Below are 14,425 nucleotides of genomic sequence, written 5' to 3'. Positions count from 1 at the left end.
CTTTCTTCCTCTCCTTCTCCCTTTCACCTCGCAGGGCTGGTGCTGGCAAACAACTCTGAACTCAGAATGACTCATCTTCAAATCTCCGAACTCCTGGGACTCCTCTTCCCTCCCGATTTTCAGGAGGTGTCAAAGCAAACTTGGGAATTTCCGGATGCAGATGAGGGCGTCATCAGAGCGACATGAGGGCATACCATCCGTGACAGTCTGGGTTGCCTGAACCTTGGTTGCCGAATCCCCAGGCACTCACAATTTGTCTGACAGATGGCAGGAACTGTCCTTGTCCTAAATGTGGGCTGGGGTGGGCAAATTCTCTTCTGAACAAGCTAAGCCCCTCTCAGGTGACCTGGGGGGTTAGGGTCTGGAGTCAGACTGCCTGGGTTCGAATCCCTATTCTGATAATCACTGGCTGTGTGAGCTAAGACAACTGACCCAATCTTTCTGTGCCTCACTTGTCTCATCTCTAAAATGGAGGAGTTCTGAGTATCTACTTGTAGTAGGTATCTTTTGGGGGTGTGGGTTGGCTGGCATCAATCTCCTCTTTTCTGTAATAGTTCCTCCCATCTCCATTGGGGAATCATCCCGCCCAGTTCTCAGTGTGAGGGGTGTGGCCTTGCGGGCAGAGCTATGGCCCAGGTCTGCCCATCGGAGTCACAGTGATTGGTTTGAGGTTGAGTATGTGACCTAAGTGAGCCAATGAGAGACATCTCTGGGGTTCTCTGGAGCTACAAGGACAGAGCAGTTTCATTTTAAGAGGCAGAAAGAGACACATTTCTGACAGTACCATTGGAGTACCTATATCCAGCCCTACGAGCTATTATCTACTGAATTTTTCAGTTACCTGCATCAACAAATTCCTATTTATGCCTAAGGTGGTTTGAACTGATTTTCTTTCCTTTAGTCAGGAAAGGATCTAATATCCTGCTTTATAAGCTAGTTGTGAGGAGTAAAAGATAGAATGCAAGTGGATCAGATGGTGCAGGACTCAATGCAGGGCCCGCACGTGATAACTACCCACTCATGGGAGCTATGATTATTGCCAGCATTGTCAAGACTCCTTCCCCTCCATGTTCTTGGACATGTTTTGGGGCCAATCCTCTCAAAGTGTCACCTACAACGAGTGGAAGCCTGAAGGTATGCAGCCTGTGCGTCTCAAAGGCACTACTGAGTCCGATGATAGGATTCCACGATGGCAGGGGACACGCACTGAGGTTTGGCAGAGTGACTATGGGCCCATCACCTTTATTCCACTCCACTCTTTAATTCTTATGAGAAGCCTGCCTGGGCAAAGACAAAAACATTTTATTCTTCAAAGAGGCCATGTTCCTCCAATCTTCAAGAAAAGTCTGAAATGGGTGGCAATAAAAATAGATGATAACCTACGAAGGAGAAGGATAGAATGTGGTCGAAAGAACACTGGGCTTGGAGCTGCGTTCCAGTTTTGGTTCTGTTCCCACCTAGGGCTGGTCTGCAGCCTCTCTTTCTGCTCCCATCTTGAGAAGCCACATTCCAGTCACATCTGCAAGATTCTTGTGATTCCCTCAACGCACATGCCCTTCCTGACTTCAGGGCCCTGTCCAGGGAATTTATATTCCCCCTGCCAAGAATGTTCTTCACTGCCATCCCTACTTAGGTACCTCCCACTGGCTTCTCAGACTCAGCCTTGGGAGCAGAGGTTAAGAGCAGTGATTCCGAGAGCACAGAATGTGCTTGGGTTCAAATCCAACTTGTCTCTCTACTGGTTGTGTCACTTTGGGAAAGCTACTCAGTGTTGCTGAGCCTCTGTTGCTCATCTGGGAAGTGCGGATAACAATAGTGGTATATCCTTCACAGGACTGATGTGAAGAGTGACCATGGTAATGGAACTAAAGAATTGAGCCCAGTGTGCAGTGCAAAGTCAAGGCTTAATAAATGTCAGTGGTGATGACTCTCTTTCTTTTCAGAAAGCCTTTTCGATGGCCAAAATTGGGTCACACGCCTCTCACTTGTGTTCCTGTGGCTCTCACAGAAATCACCTGTACTGCAGTTGCTTATTTCCTTGTCTATCTCTAGACCACGAGTTCTCTGAGGGCAGGAACTGTGTTTCACCCACTACCCTCCACCCCCACCCCAGTGTTTAGCACAGCATTTAACTCATAGCAGGCAATCAGGAAAGGATGAATAAGTGAATGATCTAGAGCAGGCCACTACATCTGTCTGAATCTGTCTCCTTATAAGTGAGTAGTCTGGACAGATTAATTTCTGAGACTCACTTTCTATTTCTAAAATTCATAATTTAAACTTTTTTATTTTGGTGGCACCAAAGGGCCAAACCAGGACCATGGTTTTGGAGGTCACAAGGAGTCACCTTTGGGCTCACCAAAATCGTCTAATATTCAATAGCTGGTCAAAAATGGAATGGGGTTGGCTGTGAAGGGAGCAAGTTCTCGGTCTCTGAAGGTAATCAAGCAAAGGGCAAATGCAGCCCTTCGCAGGGAGGTTGTAGGGAGGATCTGTGCAATTGGTAGAGCAGTGATGAACAGCCTCGTGTGCATATAGCACAATCTTACAGCAGGGACTAGGAGCTAAAAATGCCAAGGATGATGAATGATAATCCCATTTGCTCCCTTTGAGCACATGCTGACATAGCCCTCCCAGCACTAACTGATTCCAGGTGGCCCTCCGGTGGCTAGGGCTGAGGAGTGACAGTTGGGACCACACGCACACAAGGCATGTGGCTCGGTGTGGGGCAAAGATCAGGGAACACACAGATCCCTGAAGAAGGACTGGAATGTCTACCAGAGTGTTCCAGTTATTTTTAGATTAGGAGAGAAGTAGGAAAAGCACACTTTCACAGTGTTTTGTACTCAGGACCCCCTGAACCACTCTCCTGTCTCTGAAATGTGTTCATACCCACGTGCCAACACACACAGACACAGACTCACACAAAGACACACACACCCACAAACACACACGCACACACTCTCCTAAATGTCAGGTCTGTCTTCCCGCTGTCCAGATCACTCTTTGGCCTTTGTCTGTGGCTGACCTCATGTTCATTCTCCTCCCCACCCCAAACTGTCAGCATCCCTGAGCCTCTGATCATTTCTGAAATTTTAATCAAAATAATAAAATCCTTTAGGAATGAGAAAATATAAAAATGCTCAATGGTAGTTTCAGATATTGCAATTCCTGATTTCAAAATACCTATTTTTTTCCACCTCCCTAAATTATAAATATGATACTATCTTCATTCATCTTTAACTTTGCCTTCATTTATTACAGAAATGCCTTTACATTAACAGTTAGCTATCAGTGATTTTTTTCATCTGTCCATGTTCCCTTATCGTCCTTCTTAATAGGTATAAATGTTAACAAGTCATAATTGTAACATATGAAGCAGTTAGGTGTATTTTTCCCTGCAATGCTATGTGGTAAACACTTTCCCACACTACTATCCAGTTTTCATCTTTACCTCTCTTAATAATTGCACTTTACTGACTGCTTCCTTCATGCTTTCCTTAAATATTTCCCCAGTGCGGCACTGTAGGTAATATTTAAAATTTAGGTTAAAAATAACAGTGCAACCAAGATCTTAAGGTAGAGAACCTTTCCCTCATTTTGGATTATTCTTTAGCATAAATTCCTAGATGTACAATTACTGGGAGATAGGATACAAATATCATAAAAGAAATGTAGCCCATAAACATTTTTATTTTTCCTGAATTGGCCCTTATGCAGAAAATGCTGCTCCCCACTGAGGTAGATGGCTGGAAAGAGGGCCTTGAAGACCCTTTTTTTATCTGTGAGACCCCAAGATTCTAAAATGATGATGCTAAAAAACCTACTAATTCTTGATTCCAGAAACAGCACAAGCATGTGGTATGTTCGTGTGTACTCCTGATGAACTAACGGTAGTGGTGGTCCCAGAGTGGGACAAATGAGGTGCTGAGAAAAGAGAAGGCCCTGGTGATGTTCACCCCACCACCCTGCTAGACAGACAGACGGACAGGAAAGCATTCTCTCTCTTTCATGTGTTGAGTTGCCCCAACCAGAACTACTCTAATTATGAACACATGCACACAGATCACATTAAAATCGGCAGGTCCCACTCCCTGGCAGCAAGCCCCTGAAAAAACCTGGAAGACTGGGCTGGGAGACAATAGGTCAGAGTTGAGGGGGATGGCGGGAGGGGGAGCAGGTCCAGCCTCAGCCCCGGTCAATGAGACAAGCCCATCTCCTGTTGTGTTCAACTGGAAACAAGAAAATGGTTCTGCTGATGTTTCCATTCTCAAACTCCCCAGAGAAGGTGGATAATAAATAAGTGACAATAACAGATTGCACACTGTCAGTGCGGGCACTTCTTTGCCCCTAGAGAATTGATTTTTAATAACAGCACAGATGACATGTGGCGAGAGTTGTCGCTGACACCAGTGTTTTGTGGGTCTCAATAAATCACATCAGCCTGGAGGCTCCCAAATGGACCTGCTTGTTGGGTGCTGTTTGCCAGTTGTTACTGGGTCCTGGGAAAGGTCCCGGGGCTCTGAGTCAGGAGGCTGGATTCTGCAACCCCCTGACTGCTGGACCTTAGGTCACTTACTTTACCAATCTGGGCCTCAATTTTTCCATCTTTAAAATGGGCATAATCCTCTCAACCTCACAGCACTGGTGCAAAGAGTTATATGAAGGAATGGCCATGAAAAGCCCCACAAAAATTTGGTTATACTATTATAGTAATAATGGGCTAGAAAGGCAAGAGGTTGATAGGTTTGGGGGCAGAGTGTCTGGCATCTCTCTTCTCATGAGAATACCATTCAAAGGTCCTCCTTTGCCAACAAAATAGGTGCAAGATGGGAAGGCACAAAACTCAGGTGACAATTGGGCCTGGGGTTGGGGGCAGCAGTGAGGGGCCATTCCTGCTCTTGCAAGCTCTGACGTGGGAACAGAAATAACAAGTGAATATTTATAAAATGTTTACCACGGACCGTAGCTGGGCCAACTGCTTTACGTATGTTATCATTTAATCCTCGTAAGATCCTGTGAGGCCATTACCATTATCATCTGACTTGATGGATGACAAGACACACAGCTAGGGAGGGGCAGAGCTGTGCTTGGACAGCAGGTGCACTCCGCGGTCATCTTGCCTTTGCTCAGAGCTCACTTGCCTTGGTGGGCTGCCCCCCACAAATGTGTAGGACAGGGCCAGACAGGTGTCATAAGCTGACAAGCAAAGGCCCGGTGTGGAGGCTGCAGACTGCATGACCCTGTCCAGAGGGGCAGGGCTGCTCAGCCATGCAGGAATGCAGAGGGGAGCCCTGGAATGGCCAGGTCTCGTCATTTTCCAAGAGAGTGTAGAAATCAGGATTTGTATGAGAAACCTCCTGACATTTAAATGTTGGCAGCTTATTAAAACTTTGTTTTTTTAAAAAGATGCTCTATGAGCCAACTCTACAATTGCTAACCTATGGCTGTCAGTGAGCTGGACTGGCCGCCTGGGCTTCCAGTGCGTGATCTCTGCTCTATGAGCTTGGTTTCCTTGCAGAGGTTCACCATGTTAACATCACCCTTCTGAAGCCAGAGGGACCAACTGTAAAATAATGATCATCAAAATAGTGGCTACGTGCCACACGCTGTGCTCTGCTAAGGTGCAGAAGATAACCTCATATCCTAATCCTCAAAAGGGTGGTGTTAATGATCCCATTTTACATGTAAACAAGTAGAAACTCAGAAGGGTGATTTGCTCAAGGTTCCACAAGTGGTCGTGGGCTGGAACCGGGAATGGCTAACTCTAAAGCATATGCTCTTTCCGCCCCATTGAGTGAATAAGGAAGCTGGGTGGGGAGGGATGTAAGGGGGTGGAGGGGGCTTGAGCAAAGGAGGGTGGGGAAGAGGAGCGCTCAGTACTTCCTGCTGTTATACGATTCCCAGTGAAGTGTTAAGTCAGAGCCAGGGCTCTGGGGTACTCACAGCACTCGGAGGGACCGCAGCCCATTGAAGGCGTGGATGGGGATGCATCGTAGCCGGTTGTAGCTCAGGATGCTGTGGAAAAGGACACACATGTCCTGTTGGCTGTTCCTATTCTCAGCTACTCATGGGCACATTGTCCACACTGTGGACCAGTCAATGCAAACGGTTTCTTTATCTTCCCAATTTTAATATATTGACAAAAGGCATCCTCACAATAGAGGGAAGAGAAACATCTCCCACCACTTCAGGAAACTCCCTGGCTTCATTTTCCCAGTTCCTCCCATGTTCCATAGCAGGCTGGCTCCCTAACCAGCTTTGCCATCACCTCCCTCTACTGTCAAAATGGTGAGTGCTCACAACGTGCAGAGCAAATGGGAAATAAAGGGGTCTGAGCAAAATATAATTGTGTAGGGAAACCCTCCACTGGGAAGGAAAATTCACAAATCACAGAAGGTATTCCAAAGAGGCCCTTCTTCAGAAGTAATTAGGTGCCAGTTCCTCTCTAACTGCCCAGACAGTAGAGTTCTGACCTACTTTATTTCCTTCTGTTGATTAAGGTCTGCCCTATTGCAGGGGCAGCCACAGCCATGAGGATCACTAGAGCAGAGAACCTAGGCCTAAGGGGAAGGGGGCAAAGGACGGCCACAGGCCACTTAATGCCAAGCTCCTGCTAAACACAGCACCTCACTGTACTCACAGGGTGGAGAGGTGAGACATGTTACTGAAGGTATAATTGGTCAGCACGCCAATGCTGTTGTTGCTCAGGTCACTAGGAAAAGTAAAACAGAAGGGTCACATTTTACTGTTAGTTGCATCTGAATGGGGTCATTCCCAACTTTCACACATGCCTTCCATCCATCCATCCATCCATCTATCTACCCACCCACCCATCCATCCATCTTCTCATCCATCCATCCACCCATCCATCCACCCACCCATCCATCCATCCATCCATCCATCCCTCCATCCATCTACCCACCTATCCATCTATCTACTCATTCATCCAAATGTTCATTTTTTTCATTCAAGATTTATTCAATCAATCATTCAAGCAATTGTTCATTCATTCATCCATTCACTCAGCTATTCAATCATTCAATTACATGTCTATCCATCCACTTCATTTCACTAGCAAAACAGAACACACAAGATAACAATCTTTGCTGATTCTAGTACTACTTCTTTTTCCTGATCAATTCTTCCTTTCACTGTCCCTCCACTCTCCCTCTCTTCTGACATTCATTTACTCCATCTTAAAAGACTCTTTCTTAGGTGGAATGAGGTTTCTTGGGGTGTAGTTGTCTGCCAACTACAACCTCCAGCTTCTCCTCAGGGATAAATATCCAGAGCAGTGGTCTTCAATGGTAGCTACACATTAGAATCACTTGGAGAGCTTTTAGTCCTATTCTGATTTATAAATCAGATTCTGACTTAATTGGTCTAAGGTGGGCTTGAGCATCAGTATTCAAAAAGCAAACAAATAAACAAACATCAGCTGAAGTTGAGAACCTGTGTTCTAGAGCAGTGGTCCTCAGTGAGGGGTGCTTTGCTCCCCAGTGACATTGGACAATGTCTGTAGACACTTTTGGTTGTCACTACTGGGAGAGGGGTGCTACTGGCATCTAGTGGGTAGAGGCCAGGGATGCTGCTAAACATCCCATAATGTCCACGACAGCTCCCACAACCAAGAATTATCTGGTCCCAAATGTCCATAGTACCGAGGTTTAGAAACACTCATCTAGAGGCTGGTTTTGGGGTATCTAGGAAGCCCGGCTGAATAAGGCACCAAATGGCTTTCTTCCACCTTTCTTCAGTGCACCTCCCACTCTCCCAAGGGCAACGCTGTTTCATTCTGAAAGAACTCTCATTTTCCCGTTGTGGACTGGCTCCCTGCCCCCTAAGCAGACAGGGGCATCTTTCCATGACCACTCGCCCAAGGAATTATTTTGCACCCTCCGGGGTCCCATCTTGGCAAGGCAGTGAGGCTGCCCGGGGACAAAGCTGACAGCAGCCCTGCTCCTCATTCGGGGGTTTTCCTGGGTCTGGGCAGACTTGGAGGCAGTAGAAGCTACCAACTGGAGAGACCTCAATTTGAACCCTCTACTTAGAAGATTTTCTGGGTAGCTAAAGAAGGAGGAAGGAGAAATGCCCACTTACGCTTTTTGGCAAACCTAAGTGCAGCCACACCTTGTAAGAAACTGGAGACTGAGGGCTCTCAGGAATTTGATTTGGTCCCCGAAGGTCAGAGGCTCACCCACCTCCCCCCAAACAAAGAGGAAGGTGACATGGACGGTCAGTGATGCCAGGCTCTGGGTATTTCTGCATGTAGTTCTCACCGGGGGAGACCTGCCTCATCAGGCTGGCCCGTCCCTCCCACCGCCTCTCCCTGTTCCACCCACAGAGAACAGAGCAGAAATGCCACAAAGCCTGCAGCACTGTCCTTCACCCGCCACATCCGGTTCCCAAGCTCCCCCAGGAAAGAAAATGGAACGTCCCACCCAATGCCCGGCTCCTTACATAAGTGTCAGGTGTCTGAGGGTAGACAGCTCCTTGGGCACGGCTGTTAAGTGGTTTCCTTCCAGGTACCTGAAAGAGAGGTGAAGAGTGACACCTGGCAAGGAGACACTGCACACACTGTCATTTTCTGAGACACCACCCGCGACTTTCCAGGCTGGGGCGGGCCCCTGTTTTATGCTCTCATAGTTCCTTTTTCTCCCCTTCAAAGTACATATTACATGTGTTATTTGATATTTATTTGCATGGTTATTTAACTAATGACGTTTTTCTCCACTGGACTGATAAGCTTTATGATGACAGGGCTCTTGTCTAAAATCGGCCAGTGTTGTCTAGTCCCCTAAGACTGTGTACAGACCTGCCAAACAGTAGGTGTTCAATAAATATTTGTTGAAGAAATAAAACGCCCACTTTGTACCTGGCCCTCACAATACCCTTTTGGGGCAGGAATTCACAGTTGAGGAAACAGAAGTTTAGAGATGTTAGAACACTTGCCCAAGGTCACACAGCAAGTGAGTGGCTGAGCTAGGACTCGAACCCAGGTCTTTCTGACTGTACTCTTAGCACAATCCCATATGGTCTCTACTTAGCTACCAAGGGCGATGGGAGAGCTGAGCCATAACTCCTCTTAAGAACCTCAATTCAGTGTTGAGTGTTCCATAGTAGGGCATCACATATTTGTTGACTGAATGAATAAATGCAAAGAAGGGCTGTTCATAGGACACTGGATTAAAAACACAAAACCCTACAGTGGTCTCGAGGAAGGCCCTGTGCCCGGCCTAAGCCCATCTGGAGGGCAGGCTGTGCTCTATAAATGCGTGTGTTTGTAATGCATGGATTATTTGTTGAATAAATGCGTAAAGGACCACTGGGATTCAAGGATGCAGACAGCATCCTCATCTGAGACAGGTGGTTCAGGGCCCTGGAGGATGAGCAACATGCCACAGATGCTTCTGGAGCCTCTGGGCCCACTGAGCCAGCTCCCTTGGGTTCCAGCCTGTCTCTGATCGGTGCTATGCTGATCGGATTAGCCTCTCTCCCTGCTTAAAATCCTTTGCTGGCTTCCATTGCTTGTCAGAGAAGGGCTACCCAACTCCTGCCCAAATCCTGCAAAGCCTTCTGTGGTCTGTCCTGTATCATCAGCCAGGGTTCCCCAGAGGAACAGACCAATAGGAGATTATACATATATATATCTCTATATATCTATATCTGTAGACAGAATATTTATTTTAAGGAATTGGCTCATGCCATCGTGGAGCTGGAAAGTCTGAAATCTGTAGGACAGGCTGGCAAGCTGGACACTCAAGCAGGATTTTCCATGTTACAGTCTTGAGGCAGAATTTCCTCTTCTCCAGGAAACCCATTTTTTGTTCTTAAGGCCATCAACTGATTATATGAGGCCCACCTCCATGTTAGGGACGGTAAACTTGTTTACTTAAAAAGTAGAAGTTAACTGCATCTACAAAATACCTTCACGGCAACATCTAGCTGGTGTGTGCCCAAATCAACCAGGCACCACAGCCTGGCTGAGCTGACACACGAAATAAACCATCACAGTCCCTGCTTCCCTCTCCAGCTCATCTTACAGCAAACTCTCCCTTGACCTCGGGTTCCAGTTCCACTAAACCTACTTGTCCCCAAATGCCCCATGCTCCTCTCAGGGTGGGGGCAGGTCTTTGCACATGCTAATCCGTTTCTCCCTCCTTGCCTAGTTAACTCCCACAGATGCTCAGATCTCAGCTCAAGCATCGCTTCCCTCATACCGTTCCCACACCCACTGGGGACAGCACAGGCTCCAAAGCTTTCAGTACACTTTCTTCACAACATTTAACCCCGTCGTGACATCTTTGGTGGGATTCTGTGACTAACGGGGCAGGACCATGTCTGTTTTGCTCCCTACAGCAGCCCAGGACACTAGCTGGCAACAGTAGATGCTCAGGAAACTTCATCTGTGTGATGAAAACCTCAGAACTCCCCGGCAGAGCTGCACTTGGCACAGCGGAGCCGGGCGGGAGCAGCGAGGGAGCGGCTCTAAGTGCAGAGTGTCCCTGGCGACCTGGCATCGCAGCTCAGAAGACGTGGAATCAAAAGACTCGCTTCAGAAATGCAGATGAGCTTGTGCGGGAAAGCTCTCTTTGTAGGAAGCCCTTCATGCACACGCTGAACTCCAAAGTTGCCTGTAGCCTGCAGCCAAGGCCCCAGAGGGACCCTTTCAGAAGGCTGCACTCTTGCCCCGCCAGCCTCAGAACTACCCAAGCATTTCTAGCTGGTCAACCTTTGTGTTGACCTGCATTTAAATGCTCTGTTTCAGCCCCAGCGCAAGCGCATGAGGCCATGTCTGCCTTGCATGAAAATCCACACAGAGCTCGGTGAATGGGTGTCCCCGATTCCTGTTCCAAGCTTTGTGGTGCTGACAGGTGCCCCACGAAGAACTCTTGGACCTGCTGAATAGTGAAAGAGAGGGAGGACAGCTGCCTTCCAGGAGCCCCCTCTCCAGGCCAGGATTTTCCACCAGGGGCCTGGAGTGATATGGGAACAGCTCAGGAATCACGTAGTCAAGGCTCCCATCCTGGCTCCATTATCTAACAGCTGGGTGACCTTAGGCAACTTACTTAACCTCTCTGAGCTTGTGTTTCATCATCTGTAAAATGGGACTTAACAATAATCACCACCTTGAAGTGATTATGAGGATAAAATGAGAATTGCTGTGGAAAGCTCTTGGAGCAGCGCCTGGCACTCAAGTGCTCAATAAATTTTGAATATATATATATGCGCACATATATAGAGATACACATACATACATATATATATACACGCATATACGTATCTCCATCCAATAATACACATGGCTACTGAAAGATAAATAGCGATCCCCTTGCTCTCTATCCTCTAGCCTTCTCCCTGAGCACTATGTCTAAAGTGAGACTCAGATCATGCCACTCTCCTGCTTAAAATTCGTCCTCGGCCCCTGTGTTTCTCCTGGGATAAAGAGTCAGCCTTCACAACAGCCTACAAGAACGCACACATCTCTTCTCCAGTTTTCAGCACACACCATCCCCTTTTTCGTTCTATTTGCTCCATCTCAAGCCCTTCTCGGTTTCTTGACTTTAAGATCTTTACACTTTGGGCTCTTCACAAAACGCGTTCTCATTCCTCTTTTTCTCCCTTTATTTTCCTGGGAAACGCTGTTCTACTTCCTCTCTGAAATGCCTAGCTTACCGCTTAGCTTTCTTACTGTCTCCCCCACCCCGATCCTAAGTTTCTGGCATCAGGGATCTTAACTGTCACACTGGCTGCTGTGCTCCCAGCTCCGATGACAGGATCTGGCACAGTAAACTCAATGAGCACTTGACTCTCTCAGCTCGTGGCCATGCTTAGGCCTCCCTGGGTCCCTCCCACAGATGGCCGTGACTGCCCGATAGCCTAGAAGTGTCCTCTACTGCAGCCATCTGCTGAGGTCTTCCCTGGGCCAGGGCTCCTAAGTGCTGCTGTGCCCAGAGCCAGCCTGCTCGCCAAAGATGTGATCAGTCCCCTCCAGCTGGCTGCAGGCAATTTCTGTCCCTCTCCTGGGCCAGAGAAAGGCAGGGATGCAGTCAGTGCTGGCCAGTTGTTTCATAAAGTACTCTGGGGACGCTGCCCAGTGTGAGTGGGGGGCACAGAGACAGGAGCCTTTTCTTGGGCAGCAGCTGGCATCACTAGCGAAGGTCCAGCTGCCAGGACGGGCCCAGCTAGAACCACTGACAGGTACCTAGAGCATCGTGGCGGAGTTGCTGGGTTTGCCTTCTCCCTGCTTAAATGCAGGTGGCAGATTCCAAGGAGACCCATGGCTATCTACCGCAAATCCCCAGCAAGCCAGGCCACTAGGCAGAGCACACAGGGACCCTGTGTCTCAAAGGGAGGGAGCAGCTTAGTGGCTAAAGGATGAGCCTTGGGGTCAGACAGAACTGGACTCGAGTCTATGCTCTGCTGCTTCTAGGTGGTATGATCTTAAGAAATTATTTAACCTTCCTGAGCCTCAGTCACTTCATCTGCAAAATGGGAATAATACTACCTGCCTTGTATGGTTGTTGGGGAGGATTAAATGAGATCATGTAGGAAAAATCTGGCACACCAGCTGGAATACAGTAGATGCCATGTAAGTGGTAGCTGTGGTGGATTTCATGCAGACAGGACATTTTTCCTTCCTTCCCTAAAGGCCTGGGTGGGCAGAATTTCCTGGATTCCTACCTATCCCAGGGCACATACTGTCCATGACACTTATTTATTTTTACATTACTTATTGCATTGCTCTGGCCCTTCTCTTGCACACATGTCCATTGCCCTAATTCAATCCGAGATGAGGAGAAAGCTTCATCTGAGCTGCTTGCTGTACCCTAGAACCCCATCCCCTTGGAGCTAACCCATGCCAGGCCAGGTCCTGCCCTCTCCTTCAGTCAGGGTATCCTTATCATCACCTACCACACTCACTCTCAAAGAGTGTGTCTCAGCCCTGTGTCCTCCTGGTCAAGCCTCATCCTGTTCAAGTCTCCTATCCTATCAGTGCATTTTGTGTCCACTGATGTCCCACGTGTTCCCGTGACATCCTCAGACCCCACATTCCAATAGAAACCCCTTTTTCCAGTGCTTGTGCCTGAGGACAGATACGTCATCCTTCCCTTCTCTTCTGTTTGGGATATCAACAAATCCATGATCATGACCTTCAGACCAAAATCAGTAACAGAATGGCCTGGATATTAACCAGGAGTGGACTGTGGGGACACTGTTTACCAGCACTGGATGCTGATTCTCCTCCCCAGCCGTCAGGAAGATGGGCTTGCAGAGTTTGTTTCCAGAACCAGGAAGGCCTGATGTTAGTGATCACTCCCTTCAAAGGCAAACCGATTTTTAGGTTTAGGCTCTTCCAGAATGGTACGCTTGAGTCTAAAAGCCTCATGGCAGAGCAATAATGGAACTTTCTGAAGCTGAAGAGGCCTTCCGTTTGCAGACAGTATCTGTGTCAGCGACCTTGGGGGCTGACATGGGCCACGTCTGCTTCTGCTCTGCTTTCAGTAAGACTTTGTAGGCTTGCTTTTAAATCAGGACCTTAATGCTGACTTACAGCAGGTGTCTCTGGGCATTCTTTGCCTGCTAGCATGTAATGATCTGAGTGCTTCTCAAAGTGTCAGCATGAACCCCTAGAGGGGTCCCCAAGACCCTTTCAGTAGTCTATGAGGCGAAAACTATCTTTGCAAGAAGATTAAAACATTGTTTTCCTTCTGCACCGTGTGAGTAAAACTGTTGGCATGTCAGCACAAATCAGGGCAGTGGCAACAAACCATATCAGTGGTCACTATATCTTCACCTCCAAGCACTTGCAGGTTAAAAAAAAAAAGCCAGTTTTATTTAAGAATGCCCTTGATGAAGCAGTAAAAAATTATTAATTGCATTAAATCTCGACCCTTGAGCACACATCTTTTTAATATTCTGTGTGACAAACCAGGAAGTGTGCACAGAGCATTTCTGCTGCATGTGAAGGACACTGGCGGTCTTGAGGAAAAGCACCTGTGTAACCGAGTAACAAGCTGAATTAGCTGTATTTTTTTTTCTCAAAACACCATTTTTACTTAAAAGAATGACTAGCGAACAGGTTCTTCAGAGATGAGTACTTAGTAGATAATTTCTTACAAATGAACAGAGTGGGCCTGTCGCGTCGAGAAAACAACTGACAGTATTTGTTGGCAATGATAAAATTTGAGCTTCTAAGTGAAAATTAAAATTTTAGAAAACTTGTAACTGTCACGTGGAGCTTGACAGTGTCTGCTTGCTTAAAGACTCTTCTGATGAGATTGGTGGTCATATTAATGGTTATGACATTTTTGATCCTGTATAATGCAATGTGTCAACAGTGGGAAGATCTGCATAACTCAGGGAACCACTGTTTTCCAAATGACCAGCGCATGCTGTTACAAGGTCGTGCACGGGGGAA

The 14,425-nt window shown here is 47.4% G+C and overlaps 1 protein-coding gene across 1 annotated transcript in view; it reads right to left on the bottom strand.

Annotated features, from left to right (window-relative positions):
• The window catches only part of SLIT3 (slit guidance ligand 3), a 588,267-nt gene that overhangs the window by 49,511 nt on the left and 524,331 nt on the right, over window positions 1-14,425 (bottom strand). The window contains exons 21-23 of the mRNA XM_070517106.1: window positions 8,464-8,532; window positions 6,644-6,715; window positions 5,947-6,018 (exon numbers count right to left, since the gene is read on the bottom strand). Of these exons, the coding sequence (XP_070373207.1) occupies window positions 5,947-6,018; window positions 6,644-6,715; window positions 8,464-8,532 (213 nt within the window). The remainder of the gene's footprint in view (window positions 1-5,946; window positions 6,019-6,643; window positions 6,716-8,463; window positions 8,533-14,425) is intronic.

The sequence above is a fragment of the Equus asinus genome, chromosome 9, assembly GCF_041296235.1.
Source record: "Equus asinus isolate D_3611 breed Donkey chromosome 9, EquAss-T2T_v2, whole genome shotgun sequence".
In the NCBI taxonomy this organism is placed as follows: Eukaryota; Metazoa; Chordata; class Mammalia; order Perissodactyla; family Equidae; genus Equus; species Equus asinus.
This window is presented reverse-complemented; position numbering and strand designations above follow the sequence as displayed.